Consider the following 23,085-nt stretch of genomic DNA (forward strand, 5'->3'; position numbering starts at 1 on the left):
TTGTCTAGCGTTCCTAGAAAACCAAACTGTGCTAGCTGTTTGTAGCTCTTCATCTAGGGGTAGAACCTTTTGAATGCCCTCTATCCTTGTTGGCATGCAGACTGGTGTTGCCATTCCATAGGTCTTGTTTAGGTACCCACATAGCTAAGTTTTCATGGGTACAGCTTCCCTGTTACATCTAGAAGATAGTGTCTAACAGTAGGCATCCTGGTCCTCTGCTGGTTCCAATAATTCTACTGAATCGCCCATGATGTTCCCTGATGTATAGGGGTTGAATTGCAGACATACTAACTGGGACTTGGACTTCCATGGCAATTTATCCTCTGTATTTTGGACCAGTTGTGGAGCTCTCTCTGTACAAGCCTCCACCGGCTTCTTTGGTGAGGGGTGAGAGCGACACTTAAATATGGGTACCAGCATAAGTATTTAAGATACAGTTAGAAACTGTATTAATATAAGAAGGTGTCCGTGGCAGACTTCTAAGTAGGATTTATTCAGGAAAGAATGGCTTGGCCTCTAGGATCTAGGACTTTTCTAGCCACAAGCAGTTAGCTGGGGCTACAGGTATATATTCCCTCCTATTCAGCAGGCCTTAAGTTCAACTGGAGAGCTTTTGGTTACCTCCAAGATGTGTGTCACTACGGCACAGTGCTTAAAGAATGGAGAGAGGAAATTACCAGAATATACTATCTAGACTAGATGAATTGGCAAACTCTGGTTTCCAGTGAGAAACCCTGCACCATCATACATAGAGGCTGATGACCAACATCACTCTCTGACCTCTGTATACACACACATGCTAACATGTATGAACATAACACAATGATGATGGTGAAGATGCACCATTGTCCTGACATTTTGAAGTAGCTCTCTTGTGACTGTTCTTTCAACCTCCTGTGTACCAGGCACTGAAAACGTTGCCAGGGTAGCGACAGTGAGTCTGTATTCCTTGGCTCTCCTTTCTTTCTGTGACACTGAAGTCTATGGTCACTGGGAGTGAGATGGAGGATAGTGACGACATAGACTCACCACACCATCCCCTAGGCTGCAGCTCTGCAGAATGAGCCGACACCCACCTATCTCCTGCCGGATGCAGGAGCAGGCCAGCTGGCACAGTCTGGGCTCCTAGGAATGCCAGACAAGAACTGAGCCAGGCCCACTAGCTCAAGTGATCAGGAGCTTTCACCAGAAGAAAGCAGAGTGAGATGTGTCACAGGGAAGACACATCCCACGTAAGGTCGCCCCCTCCATTGTCCCTTGGATTAGCTCATTGTCTGACTGCCATGCTTCTGTGTTGTGGAATCCTTGCCCATGTGCTCTCCCAGCCCCAACCCTTCTGAGTGGCTGTTAACATCTTTCCCTCACTCACATAAAATAGACCCTGTGACTCCTTGTTCCCCTCTCCTCAGTGTAGCAAGTCCTTCTGTGTCCTGACAGCCAGCTCCCAAATAGTGATATAGAGACTTATTATTAGCTGTAAAAGCTTGGCCTTTAGCTGAGGCTTGCTTTTAACTGTCTAGTATAACTTAAATTAACCCATGTCTAATAATCTACATTCTGTCGCATATTGCTCACCCTGCTTCTTCTGTGTCTCCTGGCATCTCTCAAGTTCCTAGATTCATCTCTCTCCCTTAAAATCCCACCTATACCTCCTGCTATTGGCCGTTCAGCTTTTGATTACACCGATCACAGCAAATGCATCTTTATGCAGTGTGCAAATATCCCACAACACCTCAGTGTTCCTCGAAATTTTTCTATGCTGTGGTCCCCTAAACTCAAGTCATCATAATGTTCACCCTTAGTTACTGTATTGTCTGTCCTCTTAGCAGCTCATTTGGCTTTCACTCTTGGTCCTACTCCAGCATCCACAATACCAATAAGATAACGGCCCTAATAGCTTTCTGGGGCCAGAGACCTGCCTACCTTTCCAGACATATCCCCCAGATCTTTCCCTGCAGTACTTCAACTGAAGTTTTGGTGCAAGCACTTCCTGCTAGATATGCATATCTTTGCTATGATTAGACTTACTTTCTTCATGGTCTAGTCCATTGTGACTTGGGGTAGTTCCATCAGTGGAGATCAAGTTCAAGCCTCCTTACATCTCATCTTGCTCTAAAAAAATAACATTATTCCTCAGCCATGAAGACCATGCGTTTCAATATTTTTTGTATGTACTCAGGGGCGTGGTCCATCACCTCATTTTAGAGTTATTTTCATTAACCCCAAAGAAATCCTGGACCTTGTTTGGTTACCTTTGGATTTTCCCATTCCTGGAAACCACCAACACACATTCTTTTCCTATGGATTTGCTTATTCTAAACATTGTATTTCAATGGAATACTATAATAATGCAGTTCATCATGACTTATTTCATTTGGCACACTAACAATGTTTGTTTTTATCATGCACCTGTATTCCCACCCTTTTTAAGGCCAAAAAATATCCCGCTGAAAGGGCATATCACATTTAAGTTATTCACTAATTAGCTGAGGAATATTGGGTTGTAACTACCTCTTACTTAGGCTGTTCCATCTGAAATAAAGTTTTCACATAGAACGAGGCAGGGGTCTTGCTACCTGTGACAATCACATTCTTTTGCACGTGACTATCTAACCACCTTTCCTTGCCTGATTTCCAAACTGTGATGGCTCCCATCTCAGGCTCTGCTTCCTTTGGAAACAGGGATATCATGGGGGAACATGGAATAAAGATTTGAAACAGAGAGACACAAGTTTAGATTCAAGCCAAGTCGTTTCTGCCAGGATACCCGTAACACACTCAGAGGTTGTACCTGAAGAGAGAGACAGTGATGTTTACATGGGTGTAGAGATGTTAAGAGAACCAATAGACAATGGTGAAACTTTAATGCTAGGGGCCCTTACTATCCCTGGACCTAGCAGAGCAGGAAGAGAGGGTTCTAGAAACCCACTAAGAACTAGAGCTTCAGAAGACACAGTGAGTTCGGAACACTGCAACATATCCATCCCTTTCTTCGCCTTTTCTATTGGCTGAAATAACCAGAAACCAGCATGGGAGGAATCCTGCACAATGTACAGGTGATAGGCCTAGACTAAAGCAGGTAGAGAGACACACACGGGTGTAGCAATGTTAGACAGTTGTTTAAGCGATTGCCACAAGGTTGTAAGCTCCCAAGGTGTGCAAAGTGCCTGTCACCCAGCCTATGCTTGCAGGTGGAGCTGTGCTGATCACCACTGTGCTCTGAAGGCATAGACCATGTCTTCATTGACACCCTTAATTCTCCCCTCCTGCCTGCTCATTCTTAGCCCACCATGAAGCAGTAACTCAGTGCAACTTTTATACTGTCATTTTGTTTGAAATGATATAAAAGAACTAATCAAATGCTTACTAAAGAGAGGTAGCCATTATGAAAGTAGTCTGAGATAATACAAGAAGAGTTGTCAAAAAAAACTTGAGAGAATGAGTCAGTTGTTCTGCTTTTAAATTTCATTTTCAAGATTATATACTGTAGGTGAAAAAAAAAAACAAATTATCCCAAGAATCCACATACATTCATTCCCAGGCAATTTGTCATAGATTAACCGTGTGGACAAGCAAGGTGTTCTTCCTGGCAGGCTGCAGTTTGCAGTTACAAAGAAAGGGCCTATTACTTTATTACTTATCTTGGAAGGGAATCTTATAAGGAGTCTTAAAGGAATCACAAACCTAAACTTTTATATATGAAAAGGAACCAGTCAGCTCTACTTTAAATCTTGAGGGTACATACCCACTCTTCAATAGTTTTTGTATCAGGAAATTGAGGGCAGAAATGGGTATGGAATTAATCACCACCACCTTTGGTCATCAACCAAACCTAGCAAGGAGAGCTAGCAATGATCAGGCCATTTTGTAGTTTCAAGCCTAGCCTAATGAGTCAGACAGCTCGGCTGTGTGTCCTTGTGAACTTCAGCTTCTTTTCTGGGGTTATTTATCTTCAAACTATAAACAAGGCATCTGGTCTAACCTGATGCTATTTTGAAGCTTTGTTTTAGCTAATAGTACGTGACTGCCTCTTTTCAGCATTAAGAGAATTAGAGCCAGCCTGGCTCCTGGACTCAGGTGCTTTCCTTTTAATCACTGAGCAGCTCCCAACATGGAATTCATAGGCCTTAGCTATGGGACATATCCTTTTGTTTATTTTTATTCATCAAAACTCTGAATAGGCAATCATTATTGTTATTAATTAGACAATACAGTTTATGGAGGGGTCATCTTCTTGACAATCTACAGGTAAAAATGCCCAGTAGAGCAGGATGTTTCTAAGAGATAAACACACTATATTACAGGCAGTGGAGATCTCCCCACATCCACTCACACCGAGCCAGATACCAGAGAAAGAGAGCTGCAGCAAACATGTAAAGGCACAGCAGAAGCAAGAGACACTCTGGGGTCTGCAGTCCTGTGGTCTTGCCTAAGCAAGATTGGCCCATAGGTCTGGTGGGCTGACACATGGAATTTCAGTTGTCAGCCGCTGGTCCTCTGGCATGGCCAACGACATAATATAATTATATTTCTCCTTTCTCCTTCCTCCAAACCCTCCCATATACCCTTCCCACTTTCCTTCAAATTCATGACCTTCTTAATGAATTCTTATCGCAGGCGTATAGGTCTACCCATATATATTCCTAAGTATAACCTATTCAGACCACATATAATATTAGTTGCATGCTTTCGGGAGAAAGCAGTTGTTTTAAGACACTTAAAGCACAGAGTACATCATTTCTCTACTGTGACGATTGCTCTCTCTACTCAGGTTAAAAATCTCATGAGCTCTGACACATCCCTGTCTCCACCTCTTCTACCACACTCCCGTTATTTCCAAGTCCTTCCAGACATCATGGTATCTGGAGATCGTTGCAGCTCCCACCTCCAGGCCTTTGCATTGTTTGGCACACTATTCCTTTGAAAATTAAGTGTTAGATCTGGGTCTGCCTCTCCCAGAGGCCTCATCTGACCTCCCTATTTAAAGCTGAACCCTCATTCCAGGCTGTCCAGAATGTCTCGAGAATGTCTGACTCCCTTACCTAGCTCTGCGTTTCCTTCATAGCACTTGCTACCATCTAGCATGCTATGCACTTCACTGATTTTTATGCATACTGTTTGTGAGTCACTATCCCTTACCATTCGGTTGTAAGCAGGGCAAAAGTCCCTGCTTAATAGATCGATGATGCCTAAGGTAAAGTTAATGCTGCTTTACTGAAAGCTCTAAAATATTTTATCAGATTCTCACAGAACCCTAAAGCCACAGATGATACAGTTATAACTAATGTGCTTCTCTTGCCTCCCTAGAACCCCACAGTGACCCCAATGATTTACAGAAAGCTTTGGACAGTTAGTTCTTGCCACCAGGTAGGGTCCGGAGATAGCCATTCTAAGATACCCAGAAGAGAGGCCCTTGCCATAGCAAGACAGTAGCCAGCTCCTGAACATGGTTGTCATGGTGATCCCAGCAGCCAAGCTCAGCAGGGTTGCCAGTGTGGCCTCCAGGCCATCTGGGGGAGCTTCAGGCAGAAAGCAGACTCTTGCCCCAGGGACTGGGGTGACTCTAAGTTGCTGTCTTCTCAAGAGGTGGCGGGGGAAGCATGGCAGTGGACTGCCACAATTGTCAGCCCTGTGGGATGGTAGAGTTGATAAACTCCATGATCCGCTGGGGGAAAAACGGCAAAACCTTTGAATTTTATGCTTTAAAAGTAAAAAAACTCTTATGGAAAATGTAAATCTCAGAAGCCTATTCAAACCTGTCTTATTAACAAAGAAGGCATGAGTAGCCAGGGGCACAGAGGGAACTTTCTTATCTCTTTATGTTGTAGAATCAGTTAGGGATATGTGTCCATTTGATTATCTGATCAAATGTGTGGACCTGAGAAACTCCCCCCCTCGGGGGAGGATCAGAAATTAAAACTTCTAGAATCTTTGGTGTATTCAAACCGACAAAAGAGCCAAGACTCTGTTGCTAAGAAATGGCAGGGTTATTTTATAAAGCAGCTGATTATGATGGATAGGTATGTAAAACACTGATTAATTGGGCCACAACAATAATTAGCTGTAGTTTAGGTGGCCTGTCTCTCCAGCAAAGCCCTGGAAACAGACTATTTCTGTACTAATGAGATGTGTGTTTCTCAAGCAACGACAAAACATCCCCCCTAATGGAATTTTGTTTTATTTCTTTTCTCTCTGTCCATCTGTCTGTCTGTGTGTGTGCTTCTCTGGCTCTTCTTCACTCTGTGGGACGACAGAACCATCTGCTGCAGAGTCCCAGGGGAAAGGCAGTGTCTCTGAAGATGAGTTGATCGCTGCCATTAAAGAAGCAAAGGGGTTGTCGTACGAGACCACCGAGAGTTCAAGGCCAGTGGGCCAGGTGACCGACAGACCCAAAGCCAAGGCCAGGTCCGGGCTGCCCACCATCCCCAACCCTCTGGACCACGAGGCCAGCAGTGCGGAGTCTGGAGACTCGGAAATTGAGCTGGTGTCAGAGGACCCCATGGCCTCGGAGGATGCGCTGCCCTCGGGCTATGCGAGCTTCGGCCACGTGTCGGGCCCGCCCCCCTCTCCGGCCTCGCCATCCATCCAGTACAGCATCCTGCGGGAGGAGCGCGAGGCTGAACTGGACAGCGAGCTCATCATCGAGTCCTGTGATGCCTCCTCGGCCTCAGAGGAGAGCCCCAAGCGCGAGCAGGACTCGCCCCCGATGAAGCCAGGCGCCTTGGATGCCATCCACGAGGAGACTAACACTCGGGCTGCAGAAGAGCGGGCGCCCAACCTCCAGGGCCCTGCGGAACCCAGCCCTGTGCTCAGCTTCACTCCTACGGCCCTCCAATCCCGCCCGGAGCCTTCTTCGGGCGATGGAGCCCCGGCCCCCGAGCCACCCACTTCACAGCAGCCAAAGTCTAAGGAGGAAGTTGAGAGTTCCAGCCAAAGCCCCACGGCAACCGAGGGTCCCGAACCGCTTGGTCCCAGCCTCGTGCCCCCTCTGCCCTTCTTCAACAAGGAAAAAGGTAAAGGGGCTGCTTTTTCCAACCAGGGTTGTCCCTCCATAGTCCTCCTGGGGTGCACTGAGGTATCCGCAGGGAAGCTGAAACTGTCACCATGGTGGGGACACAGATGGCAGAATAGTGGGCATGGGAGGGAAAATGAGGCTTGACTCACAAGGGGGACAGACGGCAGTGGCACTGGACCACAAGGCCCAATCACCAAGTGTTTTGTGTATTCCTGGGACCTGAATTGGTGACCCCACTCTTCCAGGCTGGGCTTCCTCTGTGGAAAAGTAAAGTTTTGCTTGGAATCTTCCAGGCTTGTCTCCTATTTCTGTCTATTTAAAGACAGGGCATGACTCGATCTCTTCGCTCCTATACCTGCCTTTTGCTCAGTTTTGCCTAAATGGGCCGTGAGGAGCTCAGCTCCGTTCTTTCTTATACCCAAGCAGTGAAAGGTTTTTTTTTCTGAGTTCTAGATAATCAGAAAAGACAGGAGCCAAAATTGCTTCCACCGTTTCTCTGTCCCCTAGCAGCACCTAACAGTACTCAATAATTTTTAAAGTTGTTTATAGTTTAGAATTCTATTACTCTAGTCATTAGGGTCTCCCTCCGAGAAAGTCTTCAAATGAAATAAGTCAGTAATTATCATCCTGACTGCGAGGGTATAAAGGAGATTCCTCCACCGTCTGAAGTTACCCACCGAACTTGATTGAGATTCATCACGCATTTCAGAGCTAAAAGAACCAGATGAATAGATGAGGCACTGTTTACTCTCAAGGGACACCTTCACTTCAGGGCCACTCTTATCTTCTCTGCTTTTTGCTTCTTTACAAGTTTCTTGCCCTCTGAAGACAAATGATTTGAAAGGTATACCCCTTGGCCATGCCTTTGCTAACCTAAAGTGTTACATATAAAAACAGAGGATAAAATCTTTCTCAGTATAGACTGGAAGCCAACACATGAAACAAAAATATCACATTAGGATGGGAGGATCTGGAGGGATGAAATAAAAGGATAACTTTATTATATGATTGCAGAGGCCAAGATAAATGATTTTTGTTATTATTGTTGCAGTTTTGGGAATCAACCCAGGGCCACTGAGTAATAATCCCAGCCTGCTGACTATCCAAATAACTATCACCAGAATTTATGTATATTATTGTGTGCAATAGGAGGATATTTGAAGTCAAATGTAAGTAAGAGTGTGCATTTGTCTGGTGACTGTTGATACTAGTTTAAAGTATTTTGTCACCATTCTGACTGGGAAAAGGAAGAGCTCTGTGGCTTGCGGGAGCTGTGGGCAACAGCACTTCAATCTCCTGGGTCTTGTGCTAGAGTCATAGGCCTGTGCTCATGTCATGTAACACGTAACAGGCATGTTTCCACTTTTGTCCCCAAGGTTCCCAAAACAGTCCCTATGTGGACAATGCTATTCCAACACGTTTATCTCCAGGAATAAGTGAGTCTGAGGACTGAAGAAAAAGGTGAAATTTGCAGGCCCACTTCTTTCCCTGGGTAATCTGAGAGACAAGCCCAACATCTGGGGCTGTGTTGCAAGGGGGCCGCTTGTTGGCTCCCAATACAGGTCTTATAGTAGCACTATCAGCATCGTGACGTCATCTCAACCAGGTGGAGTTGTTGCTGTGGGGCCCCATCTTCTTCCTGGAAACTTCAAAGATCACTGTAGGAAAATTCATTGTTCTTTGTGGGAAACTTAAACATTACGTATACAGACATATATTCAATGAAAGGTATGATAGAGACAAAAATAGGTATGAAGAAAAGTAATATTTTCTAAATTCTTTCTTCTTTCTGTCCCATACCATGGCTCCTGACATGAGAGAGAAACTCCAAACTTTTATTTTAACAGCATGCTTGGATTAGAGAAGGACGGAGCTAGAGTCCAAGTCCAAAGCCAACTTTGATTTTTAAGTGAGTCATGATTATTATTTTATTTAATATTCAGAGATTCTTACCCTCAGATGACCTGTCCTCACAAGTGATAATTCTCTTTGCTTGGTGATCCTAGCTGGATAATTACCTTTCCCTCTTTAGGCATCTAGATGTTCAGGGTCTCTTGACTTTTTGAAGATGAATATTTTCCTGCAAAAACAAGAACAGAACCCTGCCCCAACCCTTATAATGTTTCCTTACCATCTGATTGGTTGTCACCTTTGTGGATGAGCTGTCATTTCTCTTTCTCAAGAGATTTGTCTTTTTTAAACCGAATCTTTATTGATTTTGATGGTATCCATAACTTTTCTTTTCCTGTTGAAACAAGAGCAAAACGTAGCACATCTCCTGGCTTCCACTGTGAGGTCAACATATCCTTGAGATAGATATACCAGCTGATTTAATTCAGAAGACTTTTCTATTATCCAATGTCTCTCTGTACTTAGATCCTTCGCAGTCAAAAAAGTCAAAGAAAACACAATAATATACATAATCCAGACTTTCTGGGTGTATTTCATCTTTACGTGGCTGGTTTTTACTCTATTACTTTTTAATATTTATTTTATTATCTTTATTCCTTTACTCTATGACTGTCTGTCTCTTTTATATTACACTTACTGTCTCTTTACTCTTTTTCTTCCCTCTCCCAAGCCTATGTACATTTTTTAAACACACTGTGACCCATTTAGAGGTCTTTTATGTCTCAATCTGTCCTTATTGTGAACCTGTAAACATTTTCTGACCAGAACAGCTTCTTAAAATGCTAAGCTCTTCTTAAACACTTAGGCTGCGGCATTACTAGGGTATATATGGCACTTCCTGACTGTTCTGCATTAGTCCAACATGGTGGAAGTCCGTTCACAACCTGTGCAAGCCGTGCACATTGCCCCAGTTCCAAGTATGCAGCGGGTCTATGTTGAGGCATTAAGCAGTTTGTAACAGGCTGCTTACAAACCCCATTTAAATGCTCACCATCTTGAAAGAGCCAGAGGTTGTGCTGGCAGCACAGTCCAGAAAGCCGGCATTTTAAAACCACGTGGCTTTTTTTTTTTTATGCTACCACTGAGTCAGGAAAACCTCTCTTAAAGAAACCGCTGCAACACGCAAGAAGTTAAACTCTGTATTTTTATGTCTAGAATTACTCTCTCTCAGGTTTTAAGTGGATTTCAGTTGGCCGCATGGGTGCCAATTTGTTGTGGAAGGGGGTTGCTTGTTTGTTTCCTGGTTGCTCAACCCCAAAATAACTACGCAGAAACCATATTATTTAAAACGCTGCTTGGCCCATTAGCTCTGGCTTCTTCTTGCTAACTCTTACATCTTAATTTAACCCATCTCCATTAATCTGTGTATCTCCACATGGCTGTGGCTTACTGGGTAAAGTTCTGGTGTCTGTCTCTGCTGGGGCTACATGGCTTCTCCCTGGCTCTGCCTTCGTTCTCCCAGCATTCAGTTTAGTTTTACCCACCTACCTCTGTTCTACCCTATCAGGCCAAGCCAGTTTTCTTTATTCATTAATGGTAATCACAGCATAGAGAGGGAAATCCCAGATCAGGGCTGCCTTCCCAGACATCGGCTGAAGACCTGTAAAACTGCAGTTCTGGATACAAGGCTTCAGTGCACTTTTGTCATTCAGATCTCCGTGCAAGCTTCCCATACAGCTCAGACCTTCCACTGCCAAGTTTAGACACTAAAGAGAAGAGAGTGGCAGTCTTTTCAAAAGATCAAGGGGTACCAGGGTGGAAAACCTCTGCTCTCTTCTGCACTGAGGAGTCCTTTGAAATCTAGTCTCCCACTGAAATCCACTGCTCAGCTGCACTATATGAAAAGGCCACTCTGGAGAGGCCAAGCCCTGGAGGCCTGGGAGGATGAGTCAGCACCACCAGAAGGTGATTTGGGCTTTGAGGTTCCCTCTGGTCTTAGCAGCTCCCTTTCAGCAGGCGAGAAAGCAGAGATGCTGCCAAGCTTCCCCCAGGCTGTTCTTAATCACTGCTGCTAGCCCAGGAGGTTGGCGCTTAAGCCAATCATGACTGCCCTGAACTGTGGGGTCACAGCTTTGTGGTTTCCTGCTCAAGTCCAGTGAAACATTGGTAGCATAAATATTTGGGTTTGTGCCTCACAGGTAGGCTTCCTCGTCCTCCAACTTTAGAGTCTTCCGACTGACGCTACTCTACATTTCAGGGCTTGGAAACATTTAGAACAAGACTCAGCTATCTGACGGAGTCATGGTGAATGATCCAGGGGTACCAGGCGTAGTAGTCCCAGGCCTGTGCTTTGGAACTGCCTCGCCTTTCAGAGCCCTCTACAGCTGCAGAGCTAGAGATATTATTCTTTATGTCTTATTTTCCATCCTGTGCAGGCCTGCCCTCCAGTGCTCCGTGTTCTCCCCTCCACACCTCAAGAACAGATTGTTAGTGCCATCAGACTAAAGGGGGAGGAGGCCAGGTTACCTCAAATCTCGGGAATGTGCAAATGAAAGACTAATTTTAAAAATCCTCAATAAAACATTTAACACCCAGAGTGACTCATCAGGATAGGTGAGTTCTGGGCTATGGCAGTTGGCTGTCACAGTCCCACCTAAGGCTGTTCTGAAAATAGTGACTCCCTCCTTGCCAAACGTATAGCCTCCTTTCTGTCGGATTTTTCTTGTCCTCTCTGGTAATTTAATGGTGTCGTCCTGATCAATCTTTAAAATATTGTACGGACAACAATAACAAAAAAAAAAACTATTTTCAAATAGAAGAAGGAAATAAATCAGAAACAAAACAAAATAAAAGCTGATTATAGGAAGATGGCTGGGCAGTTAAGAGCACTAATCGTTCAGTTCCCAGCACCTAGTTGAGATGACTTACAAGCTCCTCTAACTCCAGCTCCAGGGGTCCTAACCCTCTCTTCTGGCCTCCAAAGGCATTGTAACCACATGCACATGTCCACATATGTACATGTAATTAAAAAAAATAAAGTTATAAAAAGCAAAATATTGGTTAAAAAGGTAATGAGTAATTTTATATGAATTTTTATTATATGAATGATGTAAGATTGTGCATATTGTTTTGTTAAGTTTATATAATTATTTTTTTCTGAGGCAAGGTGTCACAAGTTGCCTAAGCTGGGCTTAATTTAATATGACTCTGCAATCCAGGCAGACTTTGATCTTGCAATCCTCTGCCTCTGCTCCCAAACCTCTGAGAATACAGTTCTGCCCTCCTAGGCCCAGTTTTCTAGCATTTTCTGGAGCAGTAAGTCAAAGGGACACTACCAGCTCATCTGGAGGCCCCTCACTTCCTCTCAGAGCTTTACTTCTCTTATTCCTCTGAAGTTTCTCCTTCCTGGTTCTCATCTTACTTGTCAACCTCTTTTCCAATCTTTTGCTGCCCTTTTACTATTGCTGAGGTGTTCCAGAGTCCTTGCCTTTTTCCCTCCTTCAGGTCCTCAATCCCAGGGCTAACCTCCCCCTGTGGCCTTTCAGCTAATGGGTTTTCTGTGCTAACTGCCCAGTCTCTTGCTTTGGAGACCTCCTCATTTTTGAGCTCCAGGTTCATTTCCTCACTACGATTGGGCAACTCACAGACTTCGTGAATTCAGTACATCCGTGCTGTTCATCAGAATCTTTCCTTTCTGTCTTCTTTCCTTTACAAAGCAAATGAAGTGATGCTATTTCTGTTTCATTCGTTCTCCATGATTATAGCTCTCATGTTCAAAACATGCTTGGGGCTGGGGCTGTAGCACAGTGTGGTAGAGAGCTTGTCAATCACTCATAAGGCCCTGGACTCTATCCAGCCCTGCCAAAATAAGATTTTAGGAGGATATTCTGATAAAAGCTACTGCGGTCTTAAGTCCCGATACCCTTTGATCCAGCCCCTCTCACCATGGGACCAGCTGCACAACCGGAGTTTGAGAGGAAACTGTGTCAGAAAATGTTTGTCTCTTTTTTAGGGTAATGTTTCCAGGAAGGCTACAGATGGAGGTCTTGACACACAGACTAGATTTTCACCTGCCGGATGCTGATGGGGCTTTTGCTGCCACTTTTCAGCACGGCAGATTGTTTCTGTCCCACAGTATCTGAGGGAGAACCAAAAGCGGTAGCATCCACTTATTTTTCTTCTTTTAATTCTAAAGCTAACAGTCATTACATGTGTCTGCTCGTGTGAGATTGTATTAATAAATCAGGCCCTAAAGAGTCTTGGGAAGTCTTTTCCTCTCACGGTAGAAATGTCAGCATCATCAACCAGAGGCCTGACGCTCATCCACATCAGCAGCTGCTCCGCTTCAGTTTTTTTCAAGATGGACCAGTAATTCCCTGATGCAGTCTGCTCTTGTGTCAGTGTGGGCCACCATATCAGTCAGGGTGCTCCAGAGAGGAACAACTGAGTATGTATTACACAAGGGGACTTGGTAGAGCAGCTTATACGCTTGGCACTGAGCTGTCTAGTAAGGGCTGTCGGCACGCTGAAGAGGCTGAGACCTGAAGCTGGTCAGGTCAAGAGCTTGCATGCCTCAGCAGTCCTGATCTGGCATGAAGGTAGGGATGGTGCTGCTAGTCCTCAGTCTACATGGGAAGGCTGGAGAAGCTGGGTCCTGATGCTAGCGGTGTCAACAGGATAGACACACCAAACAACAAGAAACAAGCAGGCAAGCAAGGAGTCCTGCTTTTCCTTGGACTTCTTCATAACTAGACTTCCACTGGAGGATGCTTTCTCTGATAGAGGGTCGTCCTAACTCAGTTCATGTTTCCCGGGAATGTCTTCACAGACCCACCCAGAGGAGTGTCTCTTGTTTATTCCAGATCTAGTCAAGCTGACAATCATGTTGCCCATCACAGCCATCCAGATACTTAGAGACATCAAGTTTCCCACCAAAGATAATTCTGAGCACCTAAGTTAATTTCATGAGGCTTTTCTTAGTGACAGAAGATGCTCTCCTCTGAGCATCTCTGGAATGAGATTGCTAGCAATCAGTCCCATCTATTGTCTTCCATTTGTTGGCTTTCCCTTATGAAGCATACACAAGGTTGGCATTGCTTAAATTGCATGTGGATCAATACTTTTAAAACACTGGCTTTGGGGGACTGGAGGAGATGTTCTTCAAAGTCATGGATAAAATTGCCCCAAATTGTGGTAGCCTCTAACATTTATTATTTATTGGATAGTCTTGAAACTTCTTCTTCAGGGCAAGATTCTTGTACTGTTGCAATATTTCACTGTCAAATCTTGAATATAATAAGCCCCAACTCATTAGTAAATTTGGCCTGGACGTGGGAGGGATGAGAACTAGCTACTAAGATAGATAGATACAAGTAAGTCTGGAACTTGTCCATAGAGAGTGTTCACAGAGAGCTAAGATTTTGGTCTTCTAAAAAAATGACTCTATCCAGGCTTTTTGTCCCTCACAGAAACCATCTTCCCATACAGAGCTTAGAGGACATGTCTCACACACACACACACACACACACACACACACACACACACACACACACTTCTAATTTTCAGAGTCAGAGGCTCCAGAGGATTCCCTTCCCCTTTGGAAGGTTCACCACCCCCCCCTTTCCACTAATGTTGAGATACCCATAGACAGCTGTCTACACTTCTAGAGTTTTTCTTTGTGATCACACAAACACTCTTAAAATTCAGGCAGCGTAAGTTTCACTCCAAGATATCCAGCCATTCTGAAGCAAGACCTTCATCTTTGATTCAACCAATATGGCACACATGTGTAACACAAACATTGTAGTTATAACCATGGCAGATATGAATTCATCCTCTTTGGGAGTTGAAGCGGGGTCTGAGAAGGGCTGACTTGGAAAAGGAAACCTTGAGAAAGATGTGAGAGAGTGCCTGGCCAGGGTGGCATTTATTGACAGATATGGAAGTCAGAGAAGCTCCTGTAAAGGACAGGAGGCAATTATGTCAAGAGCTGATTAAAGAAAGTTCTAGGTAGCAGAAAAGGCAAATACCAAGAGGCAGGCAAGTCCTAGGCATATTCTAGTGATGGAGAAGAAACGATGGCCAAGGCAGGGTCCAGAAAGGGGTTGGTGGGCTGGCGATGCCCTTTCTTCCTCACACCATGGGCTGAGTTAGGTCTTTCCCAAGCATTCTGAGCAGACATGAGAGAGCTTCAAATCAGGAAAAGACGCTGCTTTCTTTACATTTTACATCTTGGTGATATAGGGAGGAAGGTCAAGGGAGAGACAAGTGGGAAGACAGAAGATAGTTGGGAAGTGACCGCAGGAGTGAGATGGTGAGGTGGCAGGAAGGAATAGCAGTGGAGAAGGAGAGCAATGGGTGGACTGGAGCTATTTGGGAGGTTGATGTATTGAACTTACTCTGCATCAAACAGAGATATTTGTTCTCATGGCCTTCTAAACGTTATTTCAGTGTTTGCTAGCATGGCAATTACAAACAGATGCAAGCATATTTATATGGGAAAGGAAATGCATATAAAGTTAGATGGTACTACTTTAACCATTAGACCCCCTTGTCTCATTGTGTGTGTGTGTGCATGCACACAGGCATGCATGCATGTGTGTGTGTGTGCGCGCGCGCGCATGCGCGCGTGTGTTTGTTATTGGAAAACTACCTATGGGTGTTACTAACATCTTTAATGGCAAAGATCTAGGGGATTATTGCATTTAGGTGACCAAAATGTTAGGTGACTGACACTGGAGCTAGAATAAGGGTCAGATTTAGCCCTTTGGGCTTTAAATGTGGCACATCATGAAGGAGAAAAGAATTATGGACTGCCAAGTCATCTCTTTAAATAAAGTCGTATAAAAGCTTGAGTGGGGCCAGGAAATTACAAGACTCCAGAATATCTACAAAACAGTTAAGATATAGATAAAAATTATACTAACAGTGTCTCACAGTGTCTACTGCTGTGATAAAACACCAGGACCAAGGCAACTTGTAGAGGAAGGGGTTTGTTTCAGCTCACAACTCTCAGGTAATACTTCGTTGTTGAGAGAAGTGCCAGGGCAGGAACTCAGGACAGAAACCTGAGGCACAGGCCGTGGAGAAACACTGCTCATGGACATGCTCTTCATGGCTTGGTCAGCCTGCTGTCTTATACCACTCAGAACAACCTGCCCAGAGTTGGCACTGCCCTCAATGCACTGGGCCCTCCTACACATCATCAATCAAGAAAATCCCCTCCCCCACAGACTTGCCTATAGGCCAGTCTTAGAGTGACATTTCTCGGTAGAGATGCCCTCTTCCTAGATATGCCTAGGTTTGTGTCAAGTTGCACAATGGACCCCTTGTCAACTTGATTCACAAACACATCACTTATTAACCTATAATTTTTTTTCTTTCTTGTTAAATCACAAGATCTCATATTAATATCAGTATTTCAATCAAAACACTCCAATTTTTAAAAGTCCTGTAGTCTTTAGAAATTCAAACACTTTAAAAGTTTAGTCTCTCTAGAACATCCAAAACCTTTTTCAAAGTTAAAGCCTCTACAATAGCCATAGCCTATAACTCTCAACTTCTAAGTCTCCGAGTTCAAAAACATCTGGATTGTGGGCTCCTGTAAAATCAAAAATAAGTTAAACACTTTCTTTCTCCAAGAAGGACCAGTCGGGGCCTAGCTACATACAAATCAAAGAAAACAGAAGTCCAACAATGTGTCAAATTTCTGGGCTTCACCATTGTCTAGGCTCCAAAAGGCTTGCCACAAAACAGCCTGTGCCACAGGCTCAGGCCAGCTCCACCCCATAGTGAGGTTGCCTTTGGTGATCTTCCTGTGGTCCTGGCTTCTCCAAGCTGCTGGGGTGTCTGGTGCAGCTGAGCAGCACTGTCATCAGTAGCCTCTCTCTGGCTCTCTTCAGGGACTTGTCCCCTACACGGTACCAAGCCTTGATTTCGCTCCATGACCCTTTCAGTCCTGGAACTTTTACTTCCTTTTAGGCAGTACACACACCAAATAACCTCTCCTGACTTCTCATGGTGCTAATCCTCAGCTGCTCTCCATGGCCCTTCCATGCTTTTTCAAACCTCAAACCTCAAAACCACCTCAGAGACTCGTATATTGCCACCTTCAGCTGTCAGCATGAGGCACAGCCTTGACTCCCTCTGCACCGCAGTTAGCGTGTGCTGACCTCAAGGAAGTATTTCCAGAAGATTTTGCCCCTATAATGCTGGTCTCTTCTTAATCACAGCAAATGCTTGAGGGCAGGGTTCTGCTGAGGGCCTAAATGGTCAGTAGAAGAGATGATTTTATTATCAAGCGAAGATTGCACTACCACTGATAAATAATTCAGTTCTGAACTGATAGTCTAGTAAACACAGCTTTCTGGCTTAATGCTTTCCTTCCGGTAAGCACTTCAGGTTTTTACAGCTCTTGAGTGAGTACTGAAATCCTACAGGACTTCCTCGAATACAAAACATTTGAAAAAACAAAATATATGTTTCAAAACCAAATTCGTAGACATTCAAACCCACTGTTATTTACCTTCCCCTGGCAGCTCTAGGAGATTTGGCTCTTCATCGAAAATTCCAGAGGAAATCGGGTCAAGCAGAAGTGTTTCTGTATGGGTTAGTGGATTGCTAATGTCTGTTGCCATCCAGTGGTTGCAATGGAAATATCCAGCATCTCACTTTAACCTGATCAAAACCTTCCATGACTTGAACTTTGTAGTTCATTCTCTTGGCTTGTGAGGTAAGAGGAGGTCTTTGAGTGGATTTTGCAATGTCAGTGTCGCAGGGCTGTGTATATGGTGATTGGTCACCCAATTCTCCATCCGTTTACAATGTCCACATGGCAGGGCCGTTTATGTGGTGGCTGGTCACTCAATTCGTGTACTTCTTGGAATCCACACAAGGACAGAGTTTCCAGAGTATTTCTAAGTGAGCAGCTTAGCTTTCCAGCAGAATTAATTTTAAGATGCACCATTGTGGCTTCTATCCAAACCACATATTGCTCTGTGTGTTTTCTGAACCTGACTTCCTACTGATTAGAGGTTTTGAACTAAGGCTCTTATATCAGGTTCAAGGCAAAAGTTGAGGTTCAAGTCAGTATTCTGGTGACACTGTAGCAGTAGACAACCCCAGATTCAAAACTACAACCTCTCAATTGCCATTCGGTTCCCTTTTCTTTTTTTTCTTTCTTTTTTTTTTCAGACATATGGCTTTTGCTATTAAGCCTTATTGTCTTTTCTTTTTTTTTAATTTATTTATTTATTAAGGATTTCTGCCTCGTCCCCGCAACCGCTTCCCATTTCCCTCCCCCTCCCCCGGTCAAGTCCCACTCCCTCATCTGCTCGAAGAGCAATCAGGGTTCCCTGACCTGTGGGAAGCCCAAGGACTGCCCACCTCTATCCAGGTCTCGTAAGGTGAGCATCCAAACTGCCTAGGCTCCCACAAAGCCAGTACGTGCAGTAGGATCAAAAACCCACTGCGATTGTTCTTGAATTCTCAGTATTCCTCATTGTCCGCTATGTTCAGCTAGTCCGGATTTATCCCATGCTTTTTCAGACCTAGGCCAGCTGGCCTTGGTGAGTTCCCAATAGAATATCCCCATTGTCTTAGTGTGTGGGTGCACCCCTCGTGGTCCTGAGTTCCTTGCTCGTGCTCCGTCTCCTTCTGCTCCTGATTTGGACCTTGAGATTTCTGTCCGGTGCTCCCATATGGGTCTCTGTCTCTGTCTCCTTTCATCGCCTGATGAAGGTTAATATTCATGAGGATGCCTATGTGTTTGTCTTTGGATTCACCTTCTTATTTAGTTCCTCTTTTTGGGTCTGGCTTACCTCACTCAGGATAGTGTTTTCTATTTCTATCCATTTGTATGCAAAATTCAAGAAGTCTTTGTTTTTTACTGCTGAGTAATACTCTAATATGTATATATTCCATACTTTCTTCATCCATTCTTCTGTTGAAGGGCATCTAGGTTGTTTCCAGGTTCTGGCTATTACAAACAATGCTGCCATGAACATAGTTGAGCATATACTTTTCTAACTAAGGTAATTTCCTGATAGTTGTCTTGTCTTTAGGTGAAAAACCACAGGTGAGAAGCTTGTTCTTTCTGGAGAGCAGAAACACAAAAAGCTTCCGAGAGAGACCTCAGGAGGACTGGAAAGTCCCCCTGTCTAAATCTAGTCCCCAGAAAGATTAGGAAATGCACAGTTTCTTGAGGTCCATGCCGCCCACCATTTGAGTATCCCCAGCCTTCACCCTGTCCCTCAGCTGCTTAGAGCCCACAACCTGGAGTATAATATCCCTGAGCTGTGCCTGTTTCCCTTCCAAATACCACATTCCACATATGCTGTTTCCCTTGGAGCCTTTCGTGAGCTCCATTTTTCACTGGGCACTCTGCAGGTTGCACTTGATAAACCAGCTCTTGTTTTTTGGGGTTTTTTTTGGTTTGTTTTGTTTTGTTTTGTTTTGTTTTGTTTTTGCCTCGGTTGCTGGTGTGTCCAAGTACTTGGATCTCCAGAAGGCTTCTGAGGAGTGAATCACCTGGGACTAAGGCTGATTGGCTGCTGTCCCTAGTGTGCCTTCACCCGTACACCTCCTGCAGTGAGTGTCCTGACACTCAACGTGGTCTGACCCCAAATGCCCAGATACAGGTTTGTACTGGAGATGGAGCAGCAGCCTCTATCTCAGTGGGGGAATGAGCCCACTGTTGCCTGCTGATCAGGAAATTGTTCTCAGGGAAAATTTCTGTCATTCTTTGGTGGCCTTTAATTGGTCTGTTCTCAAAGGTATGGGTTCCACGGGTGAGAGTGGAAAAACTGCCCCCTGAGCTGGAACCATGGGCTTTATCGAATCCCCTTGTAGACTCTAACCATGCAGTTGTTCATCCACTGGTCACCTAGACTTAGCGCTTCCTTTACCCACTGATTACTAGTTCTGTGAGTTTGGACCAGGAAGCCTGCCTGCATTTTTTCGTCTGTTGAAAGGGAAATAGTGCCTACATTGCTTGCATCTTGTAAGGATTAATTGAGATAATTTAGATTATGTGTTTACTATCTCATTTTGCTGCTCTTCAAATATTCATGTTATCTGTAATTATACAATAAATTGAGACTGTGGGAGAGTCCAGTTACTCATTTAATACAGTTTCTGTCACAAAGGTTTTTTTTTTAATATATAAAATTTCAAATAAGAAGTTGATAGGTTTCCTTCATTTCTTACAGTTTTATTAGCTGACTTCCGGTGATTTACAGGAAGTTGGATTGCTTTCACTAATAACCTCTTCCCATAAAGTGCAGCAGGTCACCTTGGGGAGGTGTCCTAAAGGCAAGTGACTCAATTTATCGTGCTCTGTTGAGCTTTGTTTTCAGTGTACTCTAAATATTCCCAAATATTGGGCATACATTCCACAGATAAGTATTTGTCTAGTTGGAGTTCCCAACTACTGTATTAATCTTATCTATCCTGTGAGGGTTCTTGTTATCTTCAGTTTTTTGCTCCTCACCTTGATGTAGGAAGACCCTGCTCCTTGTGGTCAACACCATTTCATAGGCTGGGTCCTGGACCACATACACTTCTCCCCTTTTCTCTGATTGGGTTCCTACCACGATGCCCATGAACAATGGGCCGGAACCTAGAACTGTAACCCAAGCAGAGATTCCCTCCCCCGAGTTTCTGGTTGCTAGGATATTTGGTCACAGCAACAGAAACGGAACTAGAGCATCGTCTGCTGGCCAGAAGCAATAACAGCCCTCCTGTCATGACACATGGGTGCACACTGGAAAGCAGCCATTTGGCTGGTCTCTTGCTTGAGCTTTCCCCAGCAGTTTTCTTCCAATAATTTGTGTGTCTACTTGTTGCTTATGTCTTTAAGCTCTTGAGATCTGCTTTTTGTTCACTGTGATGTCTTGAATGTCTTTAATGATGCTTTAAGCGGCCACTTGGTAAACATTTGACAAACAAATCAATCTCAAATCATGACTCCAGGTAGGTGCAGTTGCTGATATATTCTACTGTAGTCTTTTATTGAATGTCAGTGTGTTTTGTAGCTTATGCTCTTCCCACAAAGCCCATTTAAACAGTATTGCATCGAGTGAAAGGTTAAAGAATAATGGACCAATTATCATTGTGTGTGGGTTGCCTGCTGTTACTCGTGAAGAACTTTGCCTCTTGGCTATCCTCCCTGGGGTGATCAGCTCTGGAAAGGGCAGTCAGCAGGGAAAGATGCTTTCTAAGGTCAACCGATGCAGTCAGTAATAGGCTTGAGTTAGCAAGGCATAAGATGGCATCACTGTGGGCCAACATTTAACCTCTTCTTTGCTGCACTGAACCCACAAGGACAATCTACTGAAATTTTATAACCTCTATATAACGGGAAATGTTCTAAATGATTTTTTTGTCATTCCGAATACAGAAGAACCCTATTAAAAACCAAGCTTATTACTGAGGTGATTAGGGAGTTTGGGTGTGTATGATGCAGTGACTCCAGAATAAGAAGAATTTGAGTTTGAATTCACATCTACCACTTGCTGACCCAAAACTTCCCAAGCCTTATCTATACATAAAAGAAGACAATTAGTCTGTCCCTTCTGAAATTGTAATGAGATTTAAATTAAGTGATGCTTTTGAAGTAGTCTGATTGATAGAACGGGAAATCATAAACCACAGCAATTAAACTCGCATTTTAAAATTCGGCTGTGTTTTCTGTAGTAGCTCTAAAATGTTCTGCTAGGTCACAGTCAACAGTGGGGTTAGGATGCAGAAGACTATTAGGCTGCCAGGGCACTGTCCTTGGTAGACGAGCCCTCTGGCTGGGTGTTCCTAAGGCTGCAGGATAATAGACCCGTGGAACACTACCTTTGTAGCTATGCCCACAGCTGCCAGTCAGCAGCAGGCCAGCAGGATAAAATTCTCTAGTGCCAGCTAGAAGGCACTAGAAACGTAAGAGAAAGGACACTATTGGGACTTAATTGAATCAAGTGTGATATGGGGCAGATTGCCCCACTCCCCACCTCACCCTCAAATAAGCAGCTTCACACACAAAGGTTTGTCAGAATCATTTTTCAGGAATGTTGAAAAATGAGATTTTCAGGTAAAGAGGTTCTTCAGAGACATTTAAAAGAATATTGTGGGGCTGGAGAGATGGCTTAGAGGTTAAGAGCACTGACTGCTTTTCCAGAGGGGCCCGAGTTCAATTCCCAGCAACCACATGGTGGCTCACAACCATCTGTAATGAGGTCTGGTGCCCTCTTCTGGCCTGCAGGGATACATGGAGGCAGAACACCAAATACATGATAAATAAATAAACCCTAAAAAAAGAATATTGTGGCAGGGTTTACCATTCTCATAATAATAAAAATGGAATTATCCCTTTAGATTAGAGAAGCAAAGGTTTGAGAGTTGGCCACATAAAATGTCATTCCATTCATTAAAAAATTCTGCATAATGAAACCCTTTCAGTTATCTTAAATAGAAAATGAACTTCTTCTGCACCTCCAATTCAGGGCATTTTTTGGAAGATACCATGCATCAGATAGAAGTAGGCTTCACAGAGAACTACCATTCCATGGGCGGGGCGGTGTGGCTGTTGTAAGAACTTGCTCATTTGAGGCTTCTTCTCTACCCATTTCACACCTCTTGAAAATCCACAGACAGGACTTCAGAAGCACTGCCAAGGAACTGACATACACAATATATAATTTGACAACAGGAAAAGACTGACCCTTCAAATACTTGACTCTAACTTATGACTTGAATTGAGTCTCCATGATCTATATGTTGAGATACTTGAAATAGATTGTTAAGCAAAATTTCATTCACAGATTAGAACAGGAGAATGAATTTCCATTCATAGGTCAGCAAAATTTAACAATAAAATTCTGTCATGTTGATTCTTTCGGTTCTGGTGGAAGTATTTTAAAATGAAGTTATTGTCATCAAGATATTTCACCTCCAAATGTTTCAATTTGCATAGCCAAAACAGAACTTTACTTGCATAAACTCAGGACTACTTATACATTGAATAAAAGTCATATTTCTCTAAGATTCTTCCAGTTTTCCCCTTTCAGCAATCTATTTTAATTAGCCTGAAAGCAAATGTCTCTTAATTTCTGTTTTCTGCTCTATTACCTATAATAACAGAAAGCAGGACACCACTCTGCTTGTTACTTGATTATTAGACAGGTTTTCTTTATTCACGATAAATATTTTATAGGGGAAGTTTTCACACATACAAA

The 23,085-nt window shown here is 43.8% G+C and overlaps 1 protein-coding gene across 1 annotated transcript in view; it reads left to right on the plus strand.

Moving 5' to 3' along the window:
* The window catches only part of Rtn1 (reticulon 1), a 206,249-nt gene that overhangs the window by 102,941 nt on the left and 80,223 nt on the right, over positions 1-23,085 (plus strand). The window contains exon 3 of the mRNA XM_041658180.1: positions 6,255-7,013. Within this exon, the coding sequence (XP_041514114.1) occupies positions 6,255-7,013 (759 nt within the window). The remainder of the gene's footprint in view (positions 1-6,254; positions 7,014-23,085) is intronic.

The sequence above is a fragment of the Microtus oregoni genome, unplaced genomic scaffold (genome assembly GCF_018167655.1).
Source record: "Microtus oregoni isolate MIOR12 unplaced genomic scaffold, Mior012 000009F_ref0000495, whole genome shotgun sequence".
NCBI lineage: Eukaryota > Metazoa > Chordata > Mammalia > Rodentia > Cricetidae > Microtus > Microtus oregoni.